This window comes from Mastacembelus armatus, chromosome 21 (assembly GCF_900324485.2).
Source record: "Mastacembelus armatus chromosome 21, fMasArm1.2, whole genome shotgun sequence".
Classification (NCBI taxonomy): domain Eukaryota; kingdom Metazoa; phylum Chordata; class Actinopteri; order Synbranchiformes; family Mastacembelidae; genus Mastacembelus; species Mastacembelus armatus.
This window is the reverse complement of record NC_046653.1, coordinates 21,695,652-21,718,174: the sequence shown is the minus strand read 5'-3', so window position 1 is coordinate 21,718,174 and position 22,523 is coordinate 21,695,652. Positions and strand designations below refer to the sequence as shown.

Sequence of the window (22,523 nt, the reverse complement as noted above, 5' to 3'; positions counted from 1 at the left end):
AATCCCATGAAACCCTGTGAATAGTTTCTCATTTTTAACAAATTATTAGATTTGTTTGTATTTTATTAAACACAAAAAATAATACATTTTGTTGAGCATGTCTTATTTATCATCAAGGGCCTAAGTATGATAAGGTATTATTATTGTCTCCCCTAATTAGATGTTAGTCCTGTTTAATCACTGTGCTTTTTCATTACTTCTTCATCCTAAACTGAGAGGGAAAGCAGCAAACATACTTAAAAACTTTAAGCGTTAAATTAACTCAGGCCCACAACAAGTAATCCAGGTGTTTTTTACTACTAAAATATAAATGAATGCAGTATAAAATCGGCGCCTTCCTTTCTGGCAGTTCTGCGAAACGTTCAAACCATGATAGACAGCCATCAGCTTAGACCTTGCTGTAGAGCCAAATGAAATGGCTGCACAGACTTGCGACCCATGTCTGTGGACTTGGCTGTATTTAGTCTGATAATAAACCTGGGAGAGACAGAAGTTGAAGGGCTCGGAGTCTCGCCAGGGCACAATAACACCTTGACAATTCAACACACATGTGCCGCGGCGTGCTGGGCCACAGCCTCAGGGCAGAGCCTCAACCAGCATGTGGAAGAGGTTTTCCACTCTGCTGAAGTACCACTGCCTCCAATATGGCGGCCCCGGAGCCAGATCTAACTCTGTGGTATTAGGCATCGAGGCCAGCTGTGGATTAACACAATTTGCACCTCCTCTCAGTGCAGATAACACTCACACCTCCCCACGGAGGTCCAACTCATCAGATTTAGCCCTTGGCTCCACCTTCACAGGCTTTTGTGTTAAAACCAAAATAAAACACATAAATCCAAAGACACATACATCATCCAAAAAGCCAGGTTTTGTTACAGAAGATATTACATTTACAAAGAGTAAATTCAATTCAAAAGCTGTAATGAAATAAGAGCAAGAGAATCTAATTTAACATCACTGTACCCCACTGCTGTTTGAAAATGCTTGAACAACTTCTAGAGGCATTTTGTTTCGTCCACGGTGAGCTGACACACTGTGGCATTCCTACCATTTTCTCTCACATCCTGCCACCGATCCATCACTTACCAGTGGGGACCTAAGCATAACAAGCTCATGATATCAAAGGTTGGGACATCTGTGTTTTATATGCAAGGACCCTCAAAACACCTGTCAAAGTCCACACTCTGCTTGACAAGTTTGACATTTCCAGAAACAGCCTTGCATAGTTTGTTTGTTTTGTTTTTTTTTTTTATCCTTTGTTTCTTTATACATATGTGATCAGAGTTTGATCAACTCTATTACTTCCATACTTCTTCTCTATAGTGATTTGAGAGTGACACTCTGTGTGACTAAGATGTAGACATTCAGAGTAAAAGCTCTACGGGAGCAAGTGAGGGGCAGATGAAGGAGAAAAAATGAAAGATGAAGCAAGAGTGGGAATGAAGAAGGATTTTTAAAAACTGGAAGGAGAAAAGATGCAAGGACATAAGTAGAACAGGAGGTTTTTGTTGCTCCTAAAAACAACTGACCTGTATGAGCTTTGGGTGTTTTTGGCACAAAGAGAGGCCAGGGCCCAGAGTGCTGACGATGGGCTTAGCTGGTGTTGAACCACTGTGGGAGGAGCTTCACACTGTGGGGGGGAGAGGGGTAGGATGTGGGGGATGGGGTGGTAGGATACGGGGTGAGGGGGGGGCTGAACTGCCCTCTGACACAATCCTGTCACATGAGAAGGAAGCCAACACACACTGTAGACTGGCCAAACAGCTCAGGTTAAGGTAAGTCACTGATTTTATCCACTTCAGTAACTGTATTTTTTACAGTTCAATGGATTCTACGTTTTTAAGTTGCTTACCTTTTACCTAAATGTAGAGACACCTGGCACTATTCGACTAGAGAAATTAATAATGGCAACGTAATGTCCAGATGTGTTCATCTGCTGGCGATGAGCACACTCCTAGCCAGTGACAAGTAAGCAGACCTGTGAGAAATAAACAAGTTATGAAAGAAACAGGTTAAATCTTTCAGTTGTTTGGCACTGAAAACTAAATACCTACTACCAGGTATTCTAGAAATTCACCTGGACAATGTGCTCTGAGCAACCATTCAGTTGATCTAAATGACCTACGCAGGACGGGCTCGTATTTTTAACACACATCCAGTCACACAGAAATAAACACTGAAAGTAATATCCCAGTAATAAGAGTTAATCGTAGCTGTAGTACCAAGTGGTAGAATGTATAACAGAAGAATTTGTATGTTTTATTTTTTACAAATTCAGAGACAGCAAGAAGGTTTTTTGACTTTTTTTAACCAGACCCAACAATTTAAGCTACATTAACATAATTTTTAAGACTCAAAACATTAAAAAAAAAAAAAAGCAAAAGCAAAAAAAAAATGAAACTAAGGTTTTTTTTAAGTTTAACCCAGAAAGTCCACAAAAAAGCAGGATCAGTGTGTAGTGGCACAAATATAATATAAGGAAAGTCTGCTTGTGTTAACCTGCTTTACAGAAGTTGACTGGAGCTTCATGAATATATTTTCACTCATCCAGTATTGCACTGCCCTCAAGTGTTCATGGGTGACAGCTTATACAACAGAATTTGCACTGGAAGGATTTTTCTAGGTGACTGTAAAGCTGTATGCACTTCTGCGTAAGGTGTTTCATTGAAAACACAAAACCTATTAATTAGTATTAATTATAGGCTTTGATTTTGTTTCAGGTTTGCAACCACATATAATAAATTACTGAAATAACTGCTGGTCATTATTTGCATCATGTTTAATTTAACTGTAGAAGCAGCTGGTTCATTTATGTTATATATTAACTGGATGAAGCACCACAGTAGGACATGTTAGTAGCAACGTCAATATTTGTCATACTGCCATTTTCAATACCTGTAATAACAGTAGCATCAATAAGTGTAAGTGTGCTAGCAGGAGCACTGCAGTTGTAGTATTGTATGAAGTCAATTAGTAGTTTTGGTGTAGTAATTAAGGCTGTAATGTTGTAGACTAGTATTGTGGTGTCAGTCTATGTAGCACACTATTCACTATTTAGTTACGCAGTATGGTTAGTGCAGTGGTACCAGTAATGGTAGCAGTAGCAGTAGTAGTAGTAGTAGTAGTAGTAGTAGTGTCCGTACTGTCAGTACCAGTAACAGTAATCCCTGGTGCTATCTGTTTTGGTGGTGGACTGTTGACAGGTTATGAGTCTGTCAGAAGAGAAGATCTGTTGAGAGAGAATGAACATTTGTAATCGGTGAGTAAAGCATCTCTGTCTGTGCACACAGAACCTCTATAAACACATAGGGTTATAAAGATATAATAATTAATACATGGTTATGGAAATGGAAATTCATAAGTACACATATTTCTTAGATTACTCATTATTGGTTATTGATTTGTTACACTTTGTATAAATTAATGATTAAATGGTACAAATGAGCAAAGACTAAATCACCGTTTATTATCATCACTAGCAGCAGTAAACTTGTTTTTCACTATTCTTTATTTGTTTGTTACATGGTACGGTGGGGATCAGTTCTTGGCGTTGACTAAACTAAGTTCTACTAAACTTTAAATTAAAACCTGAAGCTCTCAGTGAACAAACTTCATGTCACACTGTTGACTCAGATTTTACTAAATAATTACACATCAAGAGGAGGTGAAGTTTGAACCTCAGTTACTGGTTGTCAATCCAAATAAGCTGAATTCTCTGTCTTACTGTTACAGAGGCCCAACTACTTTGTTATTTTTGTAGTCACTCGTGTTCAACAACAGTAAGGTGCTTCCTCAGCAAATGATGCCTCTTTAGTTCACTTACTCACCTTAATCTTCAAAAACTGCCATAACAAAAACAAAAACGCTAAAATGTGAGGTGACGCAAAATGTCCCTCTCTCTTTCCGTAGCGCGTTAGCATAAGGCTAAGTAGTTAGCTCATAGATACATCTGTGTCTTTCTCTTAAATTTGTTTTCTGGGGACATACAAGTTCTGCTTGTGTAGATAAGTTGATGTTTCAATTCAAGCGTAGGGTAGAATATGACACATTAGCACCATGAAACAATTGTCCATTTATCCATCCATAGATGGAGCAAAAAAGGTTTTGAGTTCGAATCCCACTTGACCCGCGTCTTAATGTGGAGTTTGCATGTTCTGCAACGGGTTAGGTTCATTAGTGCGTATGTGTCAGCCCTGTGACACACTTGTGATCTGTCCAGCATGAAGCCTGCAATCACAAATTCAAGTCACACAATAGATGCCTCAACAGCTGGAACTGGCTCCAGCCCCTTGTCCTTGACCCTGGACAAGGGAAGATAATGGATGAATGAAACATCTGTAAACAGTTGGCACAACAGTGACAGGAACTTCTTGTTTTTTGTTGTTTGTTTATTAAAACTGTAACAATTAAAACAGCTATAACAGCTCCAATATGACAATAACTAACAGGAGTTACATGACTAGAGCAGCATCCTCCGTATTGTATAGCATGTATTAGTGCGTAGGATTGCTTGTACACAACACTCTACTGTATGTACATCTGGACTGCAGAGTACTGTGACAGACGCCTGTTGTCCTCACTATAGTTGGAGTCTCCATCAGCACATTTCCAGTTTGTGTAAACACAAAAGCTGGGGTCCCACTCGGGTCACATGCACTGTCAGGGGCTTCAAAAGTTTGATTTAGACTGACACAAAAGCAACACTGGACATAAAGACCGACACAGACGCAAGAAGCTAAACCTGTTTAAACCGTTTCATTTGAGGTGTTCAGATGTCAAAGTGCAAAGGTCTGAACGGTGAGTTGTTCGTTACGTGACTTTACTGCATTTGCTGCTCTTGGTGAGTTTGAACAGTGGTGTTGCGACTCCAATACTCCATAGAGGCTTTGTCATGTCAGAGTGTGGGGTTTTGTTTATGACAGCTCAGTCATCTGCGGTAAATCCTGTAACATCTTGCACATACACTAGTTTTTTTTAGTTCTGGTTTGCTGTTGCTGCCTGCCGATATTTCTCTCACATGAAAAGCAATAGATCCTGTTTCCAGATGACACTAGATGGATGTAAATTTCAGATCTGAATGGTTGTGGTAGGCAGAAAATAAATCAGTAATTGTGTTTAGCAACATCACCAGAGTAGGTAGAGTTTTTTTTGGAAAATTAACATTTATATTTTCAGTTTTTTTTTAAAATGGTTTGTGAATATGTTGAAATGCTTAATCCTGAACTGATTAATGAAATGTAGGAGTAAGAATCTGTACTGATGGGCCATGATCTCCTTCCTCTTCTGCTCTTTTAATTTATGTGCCAATATTAAAAAGTATGAAATTGCAAACTTATGATGTCTGTTACCCCCACAGAGACGGAGGTCGCTGTGCGGAGATGGCAATGGTATGCCTGACTGATTTTGAGGAGTATGCTAAGGAGCATCTCTCAAAGGCAACCTGGGATTATTATGCAGCTGGAGCAGATGAATGCTGCACCAGGGATGACAACCTACTGGCTTACAAAAGGTAGGAGTGGGAAAAATAAAGTATAACCAGGAATGCAAGGTCAAATTTAAAATTTCTGTGCTGCAATGCATAAAAATACTGCATTTATTGTTCACAGACAGCAGAGAGAGAGTAAACAATTAGGTTTAAACCCCTATTCTTATATGCTGAACAAAATAAAAAGTGGCATTTGGTAACTGACAGAGATTAGGTCTGAACAGGTTCAATGTTAAACTGCAAATCACATGAGGACACAGCAGTTTAAGTGCTTTTTTGGACTTTGGACTGCTGTAACTGATTTCTGTAAGTAGATTGCGTTATGTGTGGTTGTGATGTCCTGTAACCATTAACAGGCTGTGTTCATGCTGCATTGTTCTTCCTGCCTCCTGTAATGACAAATTAAGTGTTTTTTGAAAGATACATTACCAATGGGACAGTGATAAAGGGTCAGGGTTTTTTTTTCCATCTTGCCAGAACGTTTTCTTTGCGTGTCTCCTCACGCATTCCACTCAGATTTCCTAATGTCTCTATAAAGACTGATAGATTTTCTCGGGGTGATGAATCTGCACATACATGTATTTGCTACAACAAGCCTGTTACCAGGGATTTGTTTGCTGGTGCATTTGGGGTAAGGTTAGAAAGTTTTCCCAAAAGGAATAAAGGCTGGGATTGGAAAGATGACAGTAAGTCAAAGCTTTGGGAAATCAGAATCCCAGAGTGTTGTGTTTTTTATTTTTACTCAAAGAAATATGGCATGTCAAGCATAAACAGCATATTATCATCTCAAAAGTATTTCCAATAGGATGAAATCTAACGTGCTGTCATGGGATTTGTGACAGAGTGCTCCGAAGATGATAAATGTGCCGTTTAACCATTTTAACAATAAATTTAAATTAAAATGTTTGAGAAATTTTTTTATTCTTTTCATGAGATTGTATCTTCCACTTTAATATCTTGGTCATGTAGCATATCAGGACATTAGGAACAGTGTTTCTAATCAGTGTGTGTGACTTTCTGATGTTACTGGTTTGGATTTTTTATAGGATTTTTTGATTGATGTTAGGAAGAACTTGCTTTGTCAGATAATTAATTTTCTGGATGAAACAAAAACAGATGTCCCTGCCTGTTTATTGTATCTATAAACAGCATCTCAGTTAATAATACAACCTGCTTTTTTATTATTATTATTACTTAATATCATAGAGAAACATATATAGTCGGTTTGTGGGCTGTACCTTGATCATCAGGAGATATAATGGTCATGTTTTAATGTCTTACAGACAAAATGACTGATCAGTTAATGAGAAAAAGAATATACAGATCAGAAATCAACTGGACAGTCTCCATTATCTACTTGAAAGCCAGCATCCCTGTTACGTTTAGCTTTATTATCGAAATGTTCATCTGTACGTCACACTCAGGATCCGACTGAGGCCTCGTATCCTGCGGGACGTCTCAGTTAGCGACACTCGGACCACAGTGCAGGGAACAGAAATCAGCTTTCCAGTTGGTATCGCACCTACTGCCTTTCACTGCCTGGCCTGGCATGAAGGAGAGGTGGCCACAGCCCGGGGTGAGCACTGTAATTGTGTGTTTCCTGAAATAATAACTGCTGTAAGTGAAGTATAGAAGAAAACGGTTTAATATTTATTGCTGATTTAACGTTTAAACTTAATTTGGCTGGTTATTGGCTCCTGCACTGGTTAAGAAAACAATTACTACATTTCTGAGAGTTGAGGCACATAGTAATAATTTTTCGTCTTGCACCACACAGCCACCGAGGCACTCAACACCTGCTACATCACCAGCACCTACTCCACCTGCTCAGTGGAGGAGATTGTGGCAGCGGCACCAAACGGTTACCGCTGGTTCCAGCTTTATGTGTACCGGGACCGGAAGCTGTCAGAACAGATTGTGCACCGCGTAGAGGCGCTCGGCTACAAGGCCCTGGTCCTCACTGTCGACGTCCCCTACACCGGAAAGCGGCGTAATGACATCCGCAACCAGTTCAGGCTGCCACCGCACCTCAAGGTCAAGAACTTTGATGGAGTCTTCCAGGTAACAGTACATTTATTTTCAATATACTTAACAAATGTTGTCCTTTCTGCTATGTTTTATGTAAAACTAAACACAAGAGAGCCAAAAATAGTACTGGTAATTGGTAATTTGCTCAACAGTAATAGTATACTAGTATAGTTGTATCTGAAGTAGACTCTCACAGCAGCTGTGTTTGTACCACAAACACTATAAGCAGGAGACTGCAGTCCCAGAAGAGTACGGGGTCCCAGCCAACAGCTTAGACCCCTCCATCAGCTGGAAGGACGTGTACTGGCTGCAATCCATCACCCGCCTGCCTGTCATCATCAAGGGTATCCTGACCAAAGAGGACGCTGAGCTGGCTGTGGAGCATGGCGTCCAGGGCATCATTGTGTCAAACCATGGGGGGAGACAGCTGGATGGAGGCCCAGCGTCGGTACTTACTAACCATATCACTTCTTACATTACATTTAACAACCTGACTGTAGGTCACGTAGGAAGTATGAAGAAGAAAGACCAGAACTAATCACACATTTACATAAGGTAGGGATGTCAGAATGTAGATTGGATGTTATTTTTGAATACGTCAGTGGGGAACAAGGGGAGGAGGTTTCTAACAGGCTGAATATAAAGTGATGGGGAGGTGAAGTGGACTACAGACAGAAGATGGCAGTAATGCAATGCTAGGGAGGCCAATCACTGTATAAACACCAGAGAAGAAGAACAAGAGGAACAAGAAGAAGAGCATAGATGATAGAAGTACTGGGAACAACAAAATAACCTGTGAAATAACCTGGTACGCTGGTCTTTGTTAAAAAAGTTCTTTTTCATAGATTAAACAATGATTACATAACATTAACTAGACTTGTAGGAGCTGGTTGGTGGATTTTGTTACCTCTGGACAGATCCATGCTAGTTGTTTACAGTCTTATTGCTAAACTTATTGCTAAGCTTGTTCTGGCTTCATATTTATCTTCATAAACTACACAGCTATGGGATTGATATCAATGCCAACCTATTTCTTTAATGTTGGTAGTAGTACCAGTGGAAAATCCCACAGGCTGTTTGTTACCTTCAGTGCTTCGGTTATTCTCTTTAAAAATACAGGATTTATGTTTTACCTAACCAGTGGTAACACACATACTTACCAAGCTGTGCACAGTTGCTGTAAAGTGTGTCGGCCTTGTTACATCTTGACCTCTGCTGCTAACAGATTGACGCACTGTCAGAGATCGTGGACACGGTGCAGGGCAGGATCGAGGTCTATCTGGATGGAGGAATCAGGACAGGAAGTGATGTACTGAAAGCGCTGGCCTTGGGAGCCAAGTGTGTTTTCATTGGCCGCCCAGCAGTGTGGGGCCTTGCATACAAGGTACTGCAGCCCTGATACGGCAGTGTGTGACAGCCTGTGTGTGTGTGTGTGTGTGTGTGTGTGTGTGTGTGTGTGTGTGTGTGTGTGTGTGTGTGTGTGTGTGTGTGTGTGTGTGTGTGTGTGTGTGTGTGTGTGTTTTGAGATTGATTATAGCCACATTAGCATTTTTATTGTTACTGCGAGCTGTCTGGCTGTCTTGACTTAGTTTCTCTCCCACATGTATGAGCTCCATATATAACCATTGTCCTTGACGGCTAAAGTTTAGCCTTCACTGATACTGTAGCTACAGCCTTGGTGTAACGTTCATATGGTTTATATGCTTTAGAGTTTGTAGAGATACAACTTGTAGAGCTGTTATGCAAAGCTCATTGAACTCCATAAAGATTTTGTCTCTATTTAACAGAACCTAAATTAGTCAAAACTCTTTGTATGTGGGATGTTTACAGACATTAATGAGTCTAAAATCAATAAATAACAAGGAAAAAACTATTTCTTTAAAAACAAAATGCTGTATTTATCTTGATTTTCTAGGCATTTTACATTTATTGTATTTTACAGCTGGAGTGTAGAATTACAGTTTTGTCTTTTCTCATCATTTTATCCTTTTAGGGTGAGGAAGGAGTGAGGGAGGTGCTGCAGATCCTAAATGACGAGTTCCGTCTGTCCATGGCTTTGTCGGGTGAGTTTAAGATGTCACTAAAATGGAAAGTGATCAAGGAAGCCATTTATATTCTGTGCCAAAGCATACAGCAATATTCTGTATAGGCTTAAACAACAGCATTTCTCTCATTCAGGTTGCAGGAACGTGGCTGAAATCAACAGAAACCTTATTCAGTTTTCCAAACTCTAGCGTGCCAGCAGAGGGCAGCACTGGGAAGAGTAACAGGACTGGCTTCTGAATCACACTGAAAGTGCTGGACCAGAGACTCAATCATGTCAAACTGAAAGGTGTTTGCCTCATGCAAGCTGCTTCCATGTTTTGGAAATGACTTGTGTCTGAGACCTAACATGTATTAAGAATGAGAGAATCCTGGGAAAGCTGAGGGTTGGTGGCAGAATCAGTCAGTGAATAATGACAGTGACAATAACATTTTGGTTTCGGGGAACAGAGGCACAAGAAATGGAACCACAAACTTTGGTTTTATTGTAATGAGTTCAGCAGATAATGACACACACACACCGGTTTGAAATGCTGCCAGTGCTTGTGGTTTAATAAACACCTGGTTCTGAGGATTTGTTGGTTTTTTTTGTCTATTTGCAGATGATAACAGATGTAGCTGAACTAAGTCTTTGTTGTTGCTTGTTTCCCTCAGGGGAATTTATATTTTTACATTCTCGTTGTCTACAAATGCAGAGGAGCATCTGTGCAGTCATCTGGCCAAATGTGTCAGGACACAACACATACTATAAAGTTGTATTTAAAACTGATATTAAAAAACTGAATCTCTATCCCAGATAAAGTTCTCATCCAGAAAACACAGTAAACTATAAACTACCACTTCAAAAGGTCTGAAGACCAGTTTATGTCTGCACAGTATTTCATTTAGGACATAAAAATGTAAGAGTGAATGATAATAAGTTTAGATAATTCCTTTATTTGGGTTATGATGTTTGTCTTGTTTAGGTAAACAAAGGCCTACTACTGAGCCTACACACTCAGAACTGTCAAAACAGCTCGTGAAGTTTATTTCACTAACCATATTACAAATGTGACATCTGTGTGGGGAGCATCATGATGCGGAAAGATGCAAACAGTGAGAAAGAGAAGTAGCACAGGAAGTGACTGAGGTGTCGGTTAAGCTGAAGAAACTGTGATGCTGGTTCAGACGCTTTGGCTCTCTAACCAGCGGGCACAGCGCAGCAGACATTTTCTGCTCAGTGTTCTCAGAGTTCTGCTTGGTTAGACGGACAGGCTGGAGGGAGGCCTGGGGTCCAGTCTGCTGAGGAGGATTTCTTCCAGGTAGGCCACACCAACACATCCAGTTTGTTCATGTTTCAGATCCAGCTCCAGTTCAGCCACCTGCAGGCACAGTGCATGGCAATAAATTACCATAAAATCATGTGTGCATTCATATGATGGTTTCATCTGCACAGCACGGGAGGTTTTAGCATTAGAAGGCTGCATTTCACTTTAATCGCTTCTGTCTTTTAAGACACTGGACTACATTACTACACCAGTCTGTTGAGAAACAGGGTTGTAACTGTCACTGTTTCGAGTAAGAGATGATTTGAGGTGGACTCAAAACTAATGGCCTAACATCAACCCAGTGACCTGGCAAGTTTGATGCTATGACACAAAGTAAAGTGGTTTGAAATGATGTGCCTTGGAGTAATTTGAACAAGTATAACATAAGATACACTTTATTAATCCCTTAGGGGAAATTCAGGTGTGAGTTTATCACAGTGGCTTTATAAAGTATTCACACCCCTTCACTTTGCACAGTTTATTGTGTTGTACTTTCAGTTTTACAACGATAAAGTCTCCATTTCAGCCCAGTTCTGCATTCAGTAGCTCAATAATAGAACATGTTTCTAGAAACCTTTTACCAAGAGTATAGGAACTCACTGTTTCAGGAAGGAGACTCCAGTACACTGATATTTTATGTACAGTACAAAAAAAACATACATTTACAAGCAGACAGATGATTTTTTTTGTTGAGTGAAATGTGTTTACAGTCAAATAACAAATAACTTTCATGAAGCATAACAAAACAGGATACATATGTTCATTAAAAACATGAGTTAATGGTAATTGTTCTGTATAGAAAAGATCAGGTTGTGTGAAGGTTTTTACTAAACATATTAATTCAACATTCAACAGTACAAGTGATACCATCTGTTGCTGCGTCTGCTTACAAAAAACATTTTTAATAAACATCCTGAGCAGCCAGACTGTTTCAGAGAACAGAATGGAGGATACAAAGGAAGATGTTGACGCATTTAATGCCAGCAAACAGTGAAAAACATTTTCTAAAAAGATTTAATGTCATATTTAGTGAAATTTGCATCATCTGTCAACAATCAGAGTTTGGCATGCTGTACAAAAGAAAACAAAAAATGCAAAAACAATTTGGACTAAACTGTTGATCGAGGCACAAAAACAAGGGCAAAGATGAACTTAATCAGGAGAATTTATTATTTTGCATTAATATGGAGAAACTTTCACCAAAGCGACTGTCAGCTGTAGAAAATACTTCAAACACTCGTCTAATCCGAAAATGATCATTTAAAATTAAACAGCTGTCTTTCGTCTTCACACAGGAAGTCTCACCAGCGGAACAATAGTCCTCAAGAGGCCAATGACATGGGGTAAGGTGTTGATGGACAACATCTCATTTCTTGATTCATTATTTTTATTAGTATCAATTTGTAACAAACCGGTTTTGCTGAATTTTTCTGGACCTGAGTTTAAGAAACAGTCACAGAAGATAAAAATGTTTGAGTTCCCTTTTTCATCACTTTATTTTGAGCTTTTCTTCACTTAAATATGTTTCAAGTTTAATACTTTAACCAGAATCTGTGCTGTTTCTTTAGAGCTTGTATTATTTAACTACTTAAAAACAGTTTTACCTAAATATTTCAGTATATGAAACTCTGCATAAACATAATGTTAAACATGTACAACAAGTAAAGCAACAAGTTTCTGAACTCACTTAAAAAAGCATAAAAAACATAAAAAATAGTGAGATCTGGTTATTCTTCTGTGATGCTCTGTAGATTACAAATGACTGTGAATTTGAAAGTGACAGCAGATCTTTGATTGAAAGTATGTTTAATAGTTCAGTTCAGTGATCTCTGAGAATTATTCCTGACAATAAAACTCTGTGAACCAGACAAACCAATGAAACTTTCCAAATAGGCCTTGACTCATATTTGGTATAAGCTTACTGTTACTGTTGGTGAATTAGGTATATCATCATTTGTCTTACATTAACTGTACATAGCGGGCTAAAAAGGATGCAGACTTGAGTGCTCAAACAACACTTTGGTCACCTTTTCTTGCACCATGACTCTGCAGGGGAAGCGGCGACGACAGCGGGCCAGGAAGGCTCAGCCGCAGACTCTCTCGTCTGGGCAGCAGGCATCAGTCCAGGGATCCCCCAAGACCTCCGGTTCAGCCAGAAAGACCTCCTGCCCCACCGGTTCAACAAGGTGTGCGCTCAGCAGATTTATAGAAATTATTAAAGACAGAAAAGACGAAAAAATTGGTGGAAAGTAACTAAATACATTTACTCAAATATTGAGCTTAAATACAGTTTTGAAGTTCTATTGTCATTTTATACTACATTATACTTTTATTCTAAATCATTTCAAGCAGAAATGCTGTACTTTGAAAACACCTAGTAGATTTTTTGGATGAAATTATTAGTTTATAAAATATGATATATTTTATTATGCCCTATGTATATGTAGTTAAAATTAGCTCAGGCTCAACCATTAAAATACTGCTTACAAATCATATTCATAATATGATATAATATCTATAATGTAATATAACACCAGCAGGGGCCATTCTTCTGAATAAATGCTTTTAGTTTTTATGCTTTTCTATAGATGATTGAAGTCAAATATCATATAATAAAGAGTCAATCATGGATCTCATCATTAACTTTTCACCATTTGGGTTTATACCTGTAGAGGAGAGGCTTCCACCAGCCGCTGCTCCACCTCCAACTCCTGCTCCAGCTCCAGCAGCGGCTTCCGCTCCTGTCCCCCCACCCATGGATATGCCACCTAAACGCCCAGACAAAGCCACAAAGCCCAAACTTCCCCCGCGGCCACTGTCCAAGGTGTTCAGTAGCACTGAACATGGAGCTGCTGTGTTGCAGGTACATTTCTGTGAAGGAGCATTTGTGTTAGACTTAACATTATATGTCCTGAATGGGATTTTTATTAAAAAGAATTTATCTTACCTCTCTGCACTTTCATTAAAATCATCATCAACCCCCATGGCATATTAGCCACCAAATCTATCACCATCACCACAATAAAGTGTCAGAGAAGCTACAGTACCATTCCTCTCTGCAGCTTCTCAACATTATTGATAGTAATTTACTCATCTTTAAATGCCACATATTGAGATGTTCATGATAAATATTGTTTTTCCCAAAGGGTTTTAACACTTTTCGGGCAGATGAGACTCTCTGTGATGTCGTCTTAATTCCTGGGGACAGTAAGGAAAATTTTCCAGTCCACAGAGTCATCATGGCTTCATGCAGTGACTATTTCAAGGCCATGTTCACGGGTGAGTGTTCCTGTCACATGATTAAAGGCAGAACAGAAAAAACATATGTACTGTACAAAAAACACATTTCACTACACATAAAACACTGGACAAGAATCAGAAGGTTTCACGGGTTAAATCGGAGGCTTAGAGAACAGAATTAATCAGGTGCATTAACAACAGTTTGGCTTCAAAATAACACAAGCATAACATAATGTTTTATAACAAGTCCAAAGTCATGCTTGTAACTTTATTATACTGCAGACAACAAAGATGGTGAAGAATGAAAAACTGACTGACCACAACTGGGGCAAAGTATTTATTTTAGTATTTGTAGTTTTCACATAGAAAAGATGACAAGAAGACTTTTAATATAAGATTCAATGAGACACCTAAGAGGAAGTACATCTTGGCATCCTGAGCCACTACTGCATTACACAGCCTCTGGTTTGCAGTTCCACAGAATATGCTACAGCACTATGAGCTTCACATTGTATATTTATTTCCCACGTCAACTGTGTCTGTACATTTTGCCTGTTGTGCACTTTGGCACTGTGCCTGCACAAGGCACAAAATCTTAAAAAACTGTGCGCAGTCATTCTTTGACCTTGTCTTTGTCTCTTTGGATTCATCCAGGAGGCATGAAGGAGCAGGAGATGAGAGAGATAAAGCTGCATGGGGTCACTAAATTGGGTTTAAGGAGCATTATAGACTTCATTTACACATCCAAAGTCACCCTCGACATGGGTAATCTCCAGGACACACTGGAGGCTGCAAATTTCCTTCAGGTCATGCCTGTGTTGAAGTTTTGCAATCAGCTTCTGAGCAGTGAGGTGAGAGACGTTTTCTTTCAGTTTAATGCCACACGCACTGCAGTGTTGCATAATTTATTCAGGTACTTTGGAGGCCTAATCTGCTAAATCTCTCTGAGGGCTTATCTGTCACCTTCACTGTCTCCAGACTCAGTTATACAGTGCAGCATAAGACATTACAGTGTGACCGAGCCACGTGTGTATGATTCAGATGCAGCAGCAAAGTGCAGAATGTCATTTATTTTAAATTTACGTGAATTGAATTTATTTGTTTTCTGTATTGTCTTTTGATGTAGATCACCACTGATAACTGTGTGGAAGTTGAACGCATTGCCACAGACTTGCTTCTAGAGGATGTTCAACTGAACATAGGTGAGAGATCTACCTGAAAGAGCGCCCATTCAGTCCTGTGTGGTCCTCAGCAGTCCATCCACTCATCTGTCCAGTACATGTGGCAGCATATTCATCATTAAGTGAAGCAAGATCACTACATGTTAGTGATTTTCGGGCAGAATATGGTTATTATTGTTGATTCTCTGTGTTCTGTCACACTCAGGTGAGTTTGTGAGCCAGAACCTCGCAGAGCTGGTGCAGTGTGGTCGTTATCTCCACCTCTCTGAGACCAGCATGGCCAACGCGCTGGCCAGCAACTCACTCGAAGGTTTCTCTGAACTGGAGCTTTACCACATTGCCAGGGATTGGCTGGACTATGAGTCAGCCAAACGCCGCTCATCTGTCTATGCCTTGATGCGTCATATTCGTTTCCCACTGATGAGCCCCAGTGAGCTGATACAGATCTCTCATGATGATGAAAATGAAGGCAACTCCTTGATGCGCTCTGAAACGGCCTGTGTGAACCTCTTGCTGGAGGCCAGCAACTATCAGATGATGCCTTTCATGCAGCCAGCCCTGCAAACTGAGCGCACACAAATCCGCTCAAACTCCACACACATCCTGGCTCTGGGCGGAGTGATGCGGCAGCAGCTGGTGGTGAGCCGAGAGCTCAGGGTGTATGATGAAGGGACCGGCCATTGGAGGGCCCTGAAGCCCATGGAGGTGCCACGCTACCAGCACGGTGTGGCTCTTCTAGGTGGCTTCCTCTTTATTGTTGGAGGTCAGTGCACCAGCTCTGTACTGTATTGTCCTGTGAGTTCACATTAAGGTGCATTGTGTTCATACTGTATTTGTACCAAAAGCTTTGACTGAGATACTGGAAATGCAAATGACAGGAAAAGGAGAATAACACAACAACATAATGTTCCTAAACTTCTACTGGGGGTCAAGCTACACATGTATGTGTGTAGTATGACATACATCATACTGTACATTACCAAGTCTCAATGTGTCACTAAATGAAGTAAAAAGTGAAAAAAAGGGGCAAAAACTGAATTTATTTTCGAACTCATGGTTCCCAATGACCTTTCAGGCCAAAGCACGTACGACACCAAGGGGAAGACAGCCATAGACAGCGCCTACCGCTACGACCCGCGCTTTGACAAGTGGCTTCAGATTGCTTCACTCAACGAGAAGAGGACCTTCTTCCATCTCAGCGCTCTGAAGGGGAAACTTTTCGCAGTCGGAGGACGAAACGCCTCAGGAGAAATCGGTGAGCTGTTGCTGCCTCCTGTTCTTCTTCTACTGTCAGTTCGACTGGTTCATTTTCATCTTAATTTCATTTATTGATGCTGTTCGTTAAGAGCCGAAGTTCAGATTTCTTAAAATTTGCATATTGTAGATCTTCTACTCCCTGTTCCTTACAAACACAGCTGTAGTAATGACTAATGGAGACTTGTCTACTAGCCATAAGAGCAAACATTGTATTTAGCGTATAACACTCAGCCCCAAGCATCTGTTTGTCACACCCATCAGACACGGTGGAGTGCTACGACCTGAAGAAAAATGAATGGACATTTGTGACCTGCATGGTGGAGCCTCATTATGGACATGCTGGAACAGTTCATGGGGACCTCATGTACATCTCAGGTAAACAAACTAATAATGGGGAAGTCATTAAAGTCATATAAGTCTGAATTTATTTGCCCCAAACAGTCGAAGTACTGACCCTGTGTGTGTTTTTGTGACAACTCAAACTCTAGTTCAGATTCGGGCATCATGTTCACCATTTAAAAACATTATAATTAATAGTTCTATTAATGGTTAGCACTTGCACTAACCAGATCAACAGTTTTATCACACTTCTCCATTTACTTTTTGAAAAAAAAAAAACATACACAAATGTCATTTTCAACAAATGTCCTGTTTGTTTTACGCTGAAAACGCTGCTAATCAAGGAAAAATAGCCATTTTAACATAAGCTAGTTGTGTGGGCTCCTATATGGGTGGATACCATCTCCTTAGAAAAAGACCTACCACATCAAAGCAATCAAACCCATGATCAATGAAAACAGAAGTAAATTCAGCAGCAGCAGAAGTGAGCCCAGTGAAGAAGAACCAGGAGGAAATAGCAAACTCTGCACTTCAAAGAGGGAATTTGAACAGAAATAGAAACCACAGCTCTTCATTTACTGTATAAATAACAGGCAGCTGGAGATAAACTTCTTTATAAGCTTTGGCTGTTTATGTCTCGAACACTCAAATTGATTTTATTGACTTGCTGGACTACTTTTAAACTGTCACAAGGCCTTTACAACAAAGAGCTACTCAGATCTTTTACTGAAGTAGAAAAACTAATGTTTCCAGTAAATCACTTTAATATTGCAGCTGGTAAAGGTGGAGCTAACATCAACTACCTCAAATACATATAATTGGAGGTACATACTGCTAGGTAGCTTTGATGATTGCTGCGTTTGGGATCCTTGAACCTAATATTTATTAAACTACATCTAAACCTGTTATGGCGGAGTTTGAGAAAGGCTGTGTAAAGGTGACAACAGGCTCCTCGTTGACAAGATCTATGACTCCATGCTTGGCTGACCCATTTCAAACCACTTCCCGTTTAGGTGCTCACTCCCACGAGCTGCTCTTCACCCGATCTCGCTCCTGTTTCTTAGCAACCTTGGACAGGAAACCAGCTTCTCATGTTAGAGCAGAAACATGAGTTTCACACGTCGGCCTGAGAAGCACAAAGACCTGTGGTTGAAGTGTGCCACACTATGAGCAACACAATACAAGCCTACCGCTCTACATTTGTTGGGGACTTATACTATCTATACTGCACATACTGCATACAGTACACATGCAGAATTCATTTTATTGCACCAGAGAGTCTTTGAGTTGCAAAACTGGCTCAGTGTGTAATCGAAACAAAACAATACAAGGTCATGTACTACGTAAAAGCCTTCAGGGAACTGGCTATCTTAACTCCTGTTCTCTGGAAGCAGCTGGCTACTATTTTATATGCCAAGTTTTAGTTTTGTCAGCCTGAATGAACAAACAAGTCAGCTAAAAGTGGCTAAAAATTGCTCAGAGCCGAAAAAGAGGAAGCAGCAGAGATGCTGTAGTTGACAAGCAGCAGTTTTTTCACCTGCAGTATGACTGTACAGTTAATGTGGTGGAAAGCTGCCTTTTAATGCCAGAACATAACAGAGCAGATACAAGGGAAAGCTGTTTTTGAGATCAGATGTTTGATTCAGTGCTTACACAAAATCGTATATTTGTAATACAGTTTTACTGCACTGCATTTAATGCAGTATATTTAACAATTTTTCATATTTACTGAACGTTACCACCACTGGTTTTATGGACTGGTGTCTTAGGCTGCATTAGCTTTAGTCTATTAACATTTCATTGATTATCACTTTATTATTATTGAATTTTCTGCACCATTTGAAACTTGCAGTGTTTACAAAGGAAACACTCTTACCTCAAATGGACATCTGCACATAACAGATTGAGTCTTTATCTTTTCACACCTAAAACAAGAAGTGGTTTCCACTTCCTGCGCAAATACATTGAAGAAACATTGCAATGATATTCACCAACCCGAGCACTTTTTTAAATGGTTTTTTAGATTGCAGGCATGTTTGTGGCGACAATAGGACTGTGACAACCAATAATCTGCACAAGATTATCTCAGTCTGTCATTTGGTTTTAAAAAATATTAGAAAAAATGACCATCACAGTATTTTTAAAAAAATGCTAATCCACATTTTGAGTATTTCCTGTTTGACCCGACTGACCCAAAGAGACACAGAGAGACACACAGTCAGTATTGAGAAGCTGCTTATTAATTTTCTTAATATTAACTAACTGATCATTCAAACTCTATACAGAAAAAAAAGAATGAATAAACCATTTCCGGTTTGAATGGCATTTTCGAAGCTGGAGGGTGTAGAAACACAGTTTCAATGAGGGGATGAGTGCAAAGAATCACAGATAAACGAAACATAACATTCACATCACCCTCAGACACTCTAAAGTTTTTGAATTCAGGAAGTTCTGTGGTGGCCACATCTCACTTTAATTCTGGTGAGAGGAAAGTACCTGCCCAAGACCTCAAACACATCCACAGACACCCACATTCATTCATTTACAGTAAAGTTTGCTTTTTTTGTTTATTTGTTTGTTTTTTGGTGCATCATTATTTTAATTATTACAGCTGACTTCATACTGGGTAAACTCATACGCAGTGCTTCACCCAGAACCACAGGACTGAGAAATCATCAACATATAATAACACATTTACAGAGACATTTCCGCTTAGAGCTAAAATACTTTGTTTATTATTAGTTAGGGTTAGGGTTATATTTTTACTAAAGTGAATAAATTCTTTTTTCCTTTACAAATGTTTACACTTACCAGTATGTGGGAGGCTAAGAGGAGCCCACCTATGAGACATTAGACGTGTTTACATACTTTGTATAGATGAATATTTTTAACAATTAAACAATATTGATTGGCTTGTCCTTTGTCACACAGGTGGTATCACCCGTGACACCTTCCAGAAGGAGCTTTGGTGTTACGATCCGGGTGCAGACACGTGGAGCCCGCGGGCCGACATGATGGAGCTGCGCGGGCTCCACTGCATGTGCACAGTAGGAGACAGACTCTATGTCATGGGGGGGAACCACTTCCGAGGCAGCAGCGACTATGACGACGTCCTGAGCTGCGAGTACTACAGCCCAGAGACAGACCAGTGGACTGTGGTGGCCCCAATGCCTCGGGGCCAGAGTGATGTTGGTGTGACGGTGTTTAAAGGGCAGATCTATGTGGTGGGAGGGTACTCCTGGAACAGCAGATGCATGGTTGATATTGTGCAGAGGTATGATCCAGAGAGGGACGTGTGGGACAGAGTTTTCAATGTGCTAGAGCCTCTGGGGGGGATCCGTGCCTGTACGATGACGGTACATCTGCCAGAGGGGTCAGTGGATGAGGCTCAGATACAGGATTGCCCACTGCCAACAGCTAAGAGCTGAAAGCACAACACAGACAGGGGGTTTCCAACCTGCGCCCCTGTCAGATCAGAACTGGAAAGCCAAAGTTTACCTGCATTGCTTCTGAAACAGGGACAAAACAGGAAATAGTGTGGGTTGCAAACACAAGCTGCAGGTGCAAGCATGGCGAGCTACGGGAGCTAACATTAGCATTTAACAGTTTGACAATTGACACCTTTTAGCCAAACACTGTCTTTAGTGCCATTTCCTGTCCTTGCAGTTCCTGTCAGCTGTGGTTTGCTGTCCATGTTCACTCTGCAGCCACAGACACAAAAACAAAAAGTCATCATGCATCAGTTCAAACCCACCCTCGCTCTCAAATTAGACACTGGTTGTTGCAGGTCAAACATCAGACAGAACAAGTCAAGATCCGTTTGACAAGAGGTGATTACACATCTTTATAGCTTTAAATTTCATACTGAGGTTAAAGACTAAAATTCTTTTTGTTCTGTCTTTGTATTGTGCTACATTAATCTCATGGCAAGACTTTAATCTTTATCATACCACAGAGGAGTAAACTGAACTGAAGCAAAACTATCAGTAGGACGAAGGAACTTGCCATCCAAAAGACAGAATGTGCTTTTTTATCTTTTCAAGTACCGTGGCAGAGACGTAATTGTGGTTTCATGTCTTTATGTCTTTAAATTTGGACCTTGAATTGGAACTTGTTGTTCTTTTATTAATTAAACCAGAAAGTCCAATGTTCTCAGTCAAATTGGTCACAGTTTCTGTCTGACAGGTGACAACACAATGGAAGAAAAGAAGTAACAAGTAGACATTTTAGCAAAAAGTATTTTGTACTTACATGGTACAGTCCTGCGAAACAAAACTTCTTCTGGAAGGAAAGCCAGTGTTATATTACAACCATATATTTTATTCCTACTCTGAAATGTAAAATGCATCTTTTCATTTTCATCATTAATAAAAAGGCTGTGATGTATAGGAGAAAATACAGTATAAGGAGGAGATTGAGATATGAAGAAGTACCTTAATGAGGCAGTTCACATTGTCGCAGCAGTAAAGGGTAAAGAACAATATAAAAATAGGAATAAAATAGAAAAAAATAACAAGGTATTTACAGCAAAAACATAATATTTTCTACTTCACTGTATAATTTGTAAATGGGATTCTACTATTGAAAACATGCTCTGGTCATAATAATCTATTTGAATATTGATTACACAGTAAGAAGAAAGTGCTGTGTAATGTAATGTGGCTGTGCTCGTCTTTTTAGTCTTTAATCACACCAACGGTTTGTTAATGCCATGTCTGTTTGTCTTTACTATAGCCAATGTATACAGACTCTATATGAATTTATTATTTCTCAGGCTGTAGAATAAAACAATACCAATAAAACAATTAAAAAGTCACTCTTCAGTTTTGGACTCAAGCTTTGCACAGTCTACAATTATTACATGATATAAGAAAAACCTGCTTTTTTTAATTTTGTGTTTCAGCCTTTAGTTCCTTCTATCAAACCGTCCATCAAAGTGTCCCAGTCGATTAACGTGGACTGTGCTGGGATTCAGTTTTCCATGTTCCCATGTGAATCTGTGTCAGCTTTTATGGTTAAGGGCAAAGGTCTGTCACTGATTCATTTAAAGGTTAACAAGGGCAGACACTGAGAATCATCTGGATCTCATTGCTTTGCCATGTGGCTGTAACACAAGCTCAGTTTCTTCCAAACAAACGTGTGATATGTTTTGTATACTTATATGGGCCTGCGGTGAAGATTCGTCCTGATTTATGCTGCATGAAGAATCACACTGCAAGTCCTTCGAGCTACGACCACAATAACGCACACACAGACGCTTACATACGTACATCTAAAGTGAGTGACAATGAAGTTACCCTTGAAACGTCACCCTTCGCCTTCAGATAAGACAGCTGTGATACCGAGGGCTATGCCAAGGACTCCAAACACAGACAGTTACTACACGTGAGCGTGTGAAGCAAATCACTGCAAACGTCACATGTTTGTGGTATTTGTACTCAAAGCTATCTACTGTAGAATCCACTGTGTCAGTACTTTTTATTCTGTTTTATGCTTCGCTAAGAAAAAGCAAATCAGCAACATAGAGAACTTCAGAAGAAACGTGGGTGGCTCAACGTCAACACGCTGAATGTTTATAGGCTGTGTCAAAAAGAGGCACATATGCAGAAACACTGGTTAGAGAGGATGCCCAAAGATCACTAA

At 39.9% G+C, this 22,523-nt stretch overlaps 2 protein-coding genes across 4 annotated transcripts; both read left to right on the top strand.

Annotated features, from left to right (window-relative positions):
* Positions 1-1,688: 1,688 nt before the first annotated feature.
* hao2 (hydroxyacid oxidase 2 (long chain)) lies at positions 1,689-10,130 on the top strand. Of its 3 annotated transcripts, none has more exons than XM_026295261.1 (9): positions 1,689-1,775; positions 3,204-3,259; positions 5,357-5,509; positions 6,910-7,061; positions 7,263-7,546; positions 7,743-7,961; positions 8,739-8,897; positions 9,507-9,576; positions 9,692-10,130. In XM_026295261.1, exons 2-9 carry the CDS (start codon positions 3,243-3,245, stop codon positions 9,745-9,747), a joined length of 1,110 nt encoding a protein of 369 aa, XP_026151046.1. In that variant the 5' UTR covers positions 1,689-1,775; positions 3,204-3,242; the 3' UTR covers positions 9,748-10,130. The 3 variants fall into 3 exon arrangements, with proteins under 3 accessions (XP_026151046.1, XP_026151045.1, XP_026151047.1); XM_026295260.1 differs by having other exon boundaries at positions 7,740-7,961; XM_026295262.1 differs by lacking the exons at positions 1,689-1,775; positions 3,204-3,259 and adding an exon at positions 4,834-4,936 and having other exon boundaries at positions 7,740-7,961.
* Positions 10,131-10,684: 554 nt separating this feature from the next.
* On the top strand, positions 10,685-21,696 carry LOC113123321 (kelch-like protein 9). Its single transcript, XM_026295259.2, has 11 exons — positions 10,685-10,857; positions 12,159-12,206; positions 12,916-13,049; positions 13,536-13,726; positions 14,010-14,142; positions 14,758-14,954; positions 15,230-15,305; positions 15,490-16,047; positions 16,360-16,539; positions 16,803-16,916; positions 19,812-21,696. Exons 2-11 carry the CDS (start codon positions 12,202-12,204, stop codon positions 20,306-20,308), a joined length of 2,085 nt encoding a protein of 694 aa, XP_026151044.1. The 5' UTR covers positions 10,685-10,857; positions 12,159-12,201; the 3' UTR covers positions 20,309-21,696.
* The last annotated feature ends 827 nt before the right edge of the window (positions 21,697-22,523 follow it).

Coding starts and splice junctions, on each gene's coding strand:
- hao2 (XM_026295260.1), top strand. Junction 7,547..7,739: donor ACTTTGATGGAGTCTTCCAG/GTAACAGTACAT, acceptor AAACACTATAAG/CAGGAGACTGCAGTCCCAGA. Junction 8,898..9,506: donor TGTGGGGCCTTGCATACAAG/GTACTGCAGCCC, acceptor TTATCCTTTTAG/GGTGAGGAAGGAGTGAGGGA.
- LOC113123321 (XM_026295259.2), top strand. Junction 14,143..14,757: donor TTTCAAGGCCATGTTCACGG/GTGAGTGTTCCT, acceptor GGATTCATCCAG/GAGGCATGAAGGAGCAGGAG. Junction 14,955..15,229: donor ATCAGCTTCTGAGCAGTGAG/GTGAGAGACGTT, acceptor CTTTTGATGTAG/ATCACCACTGATAACTGTGT.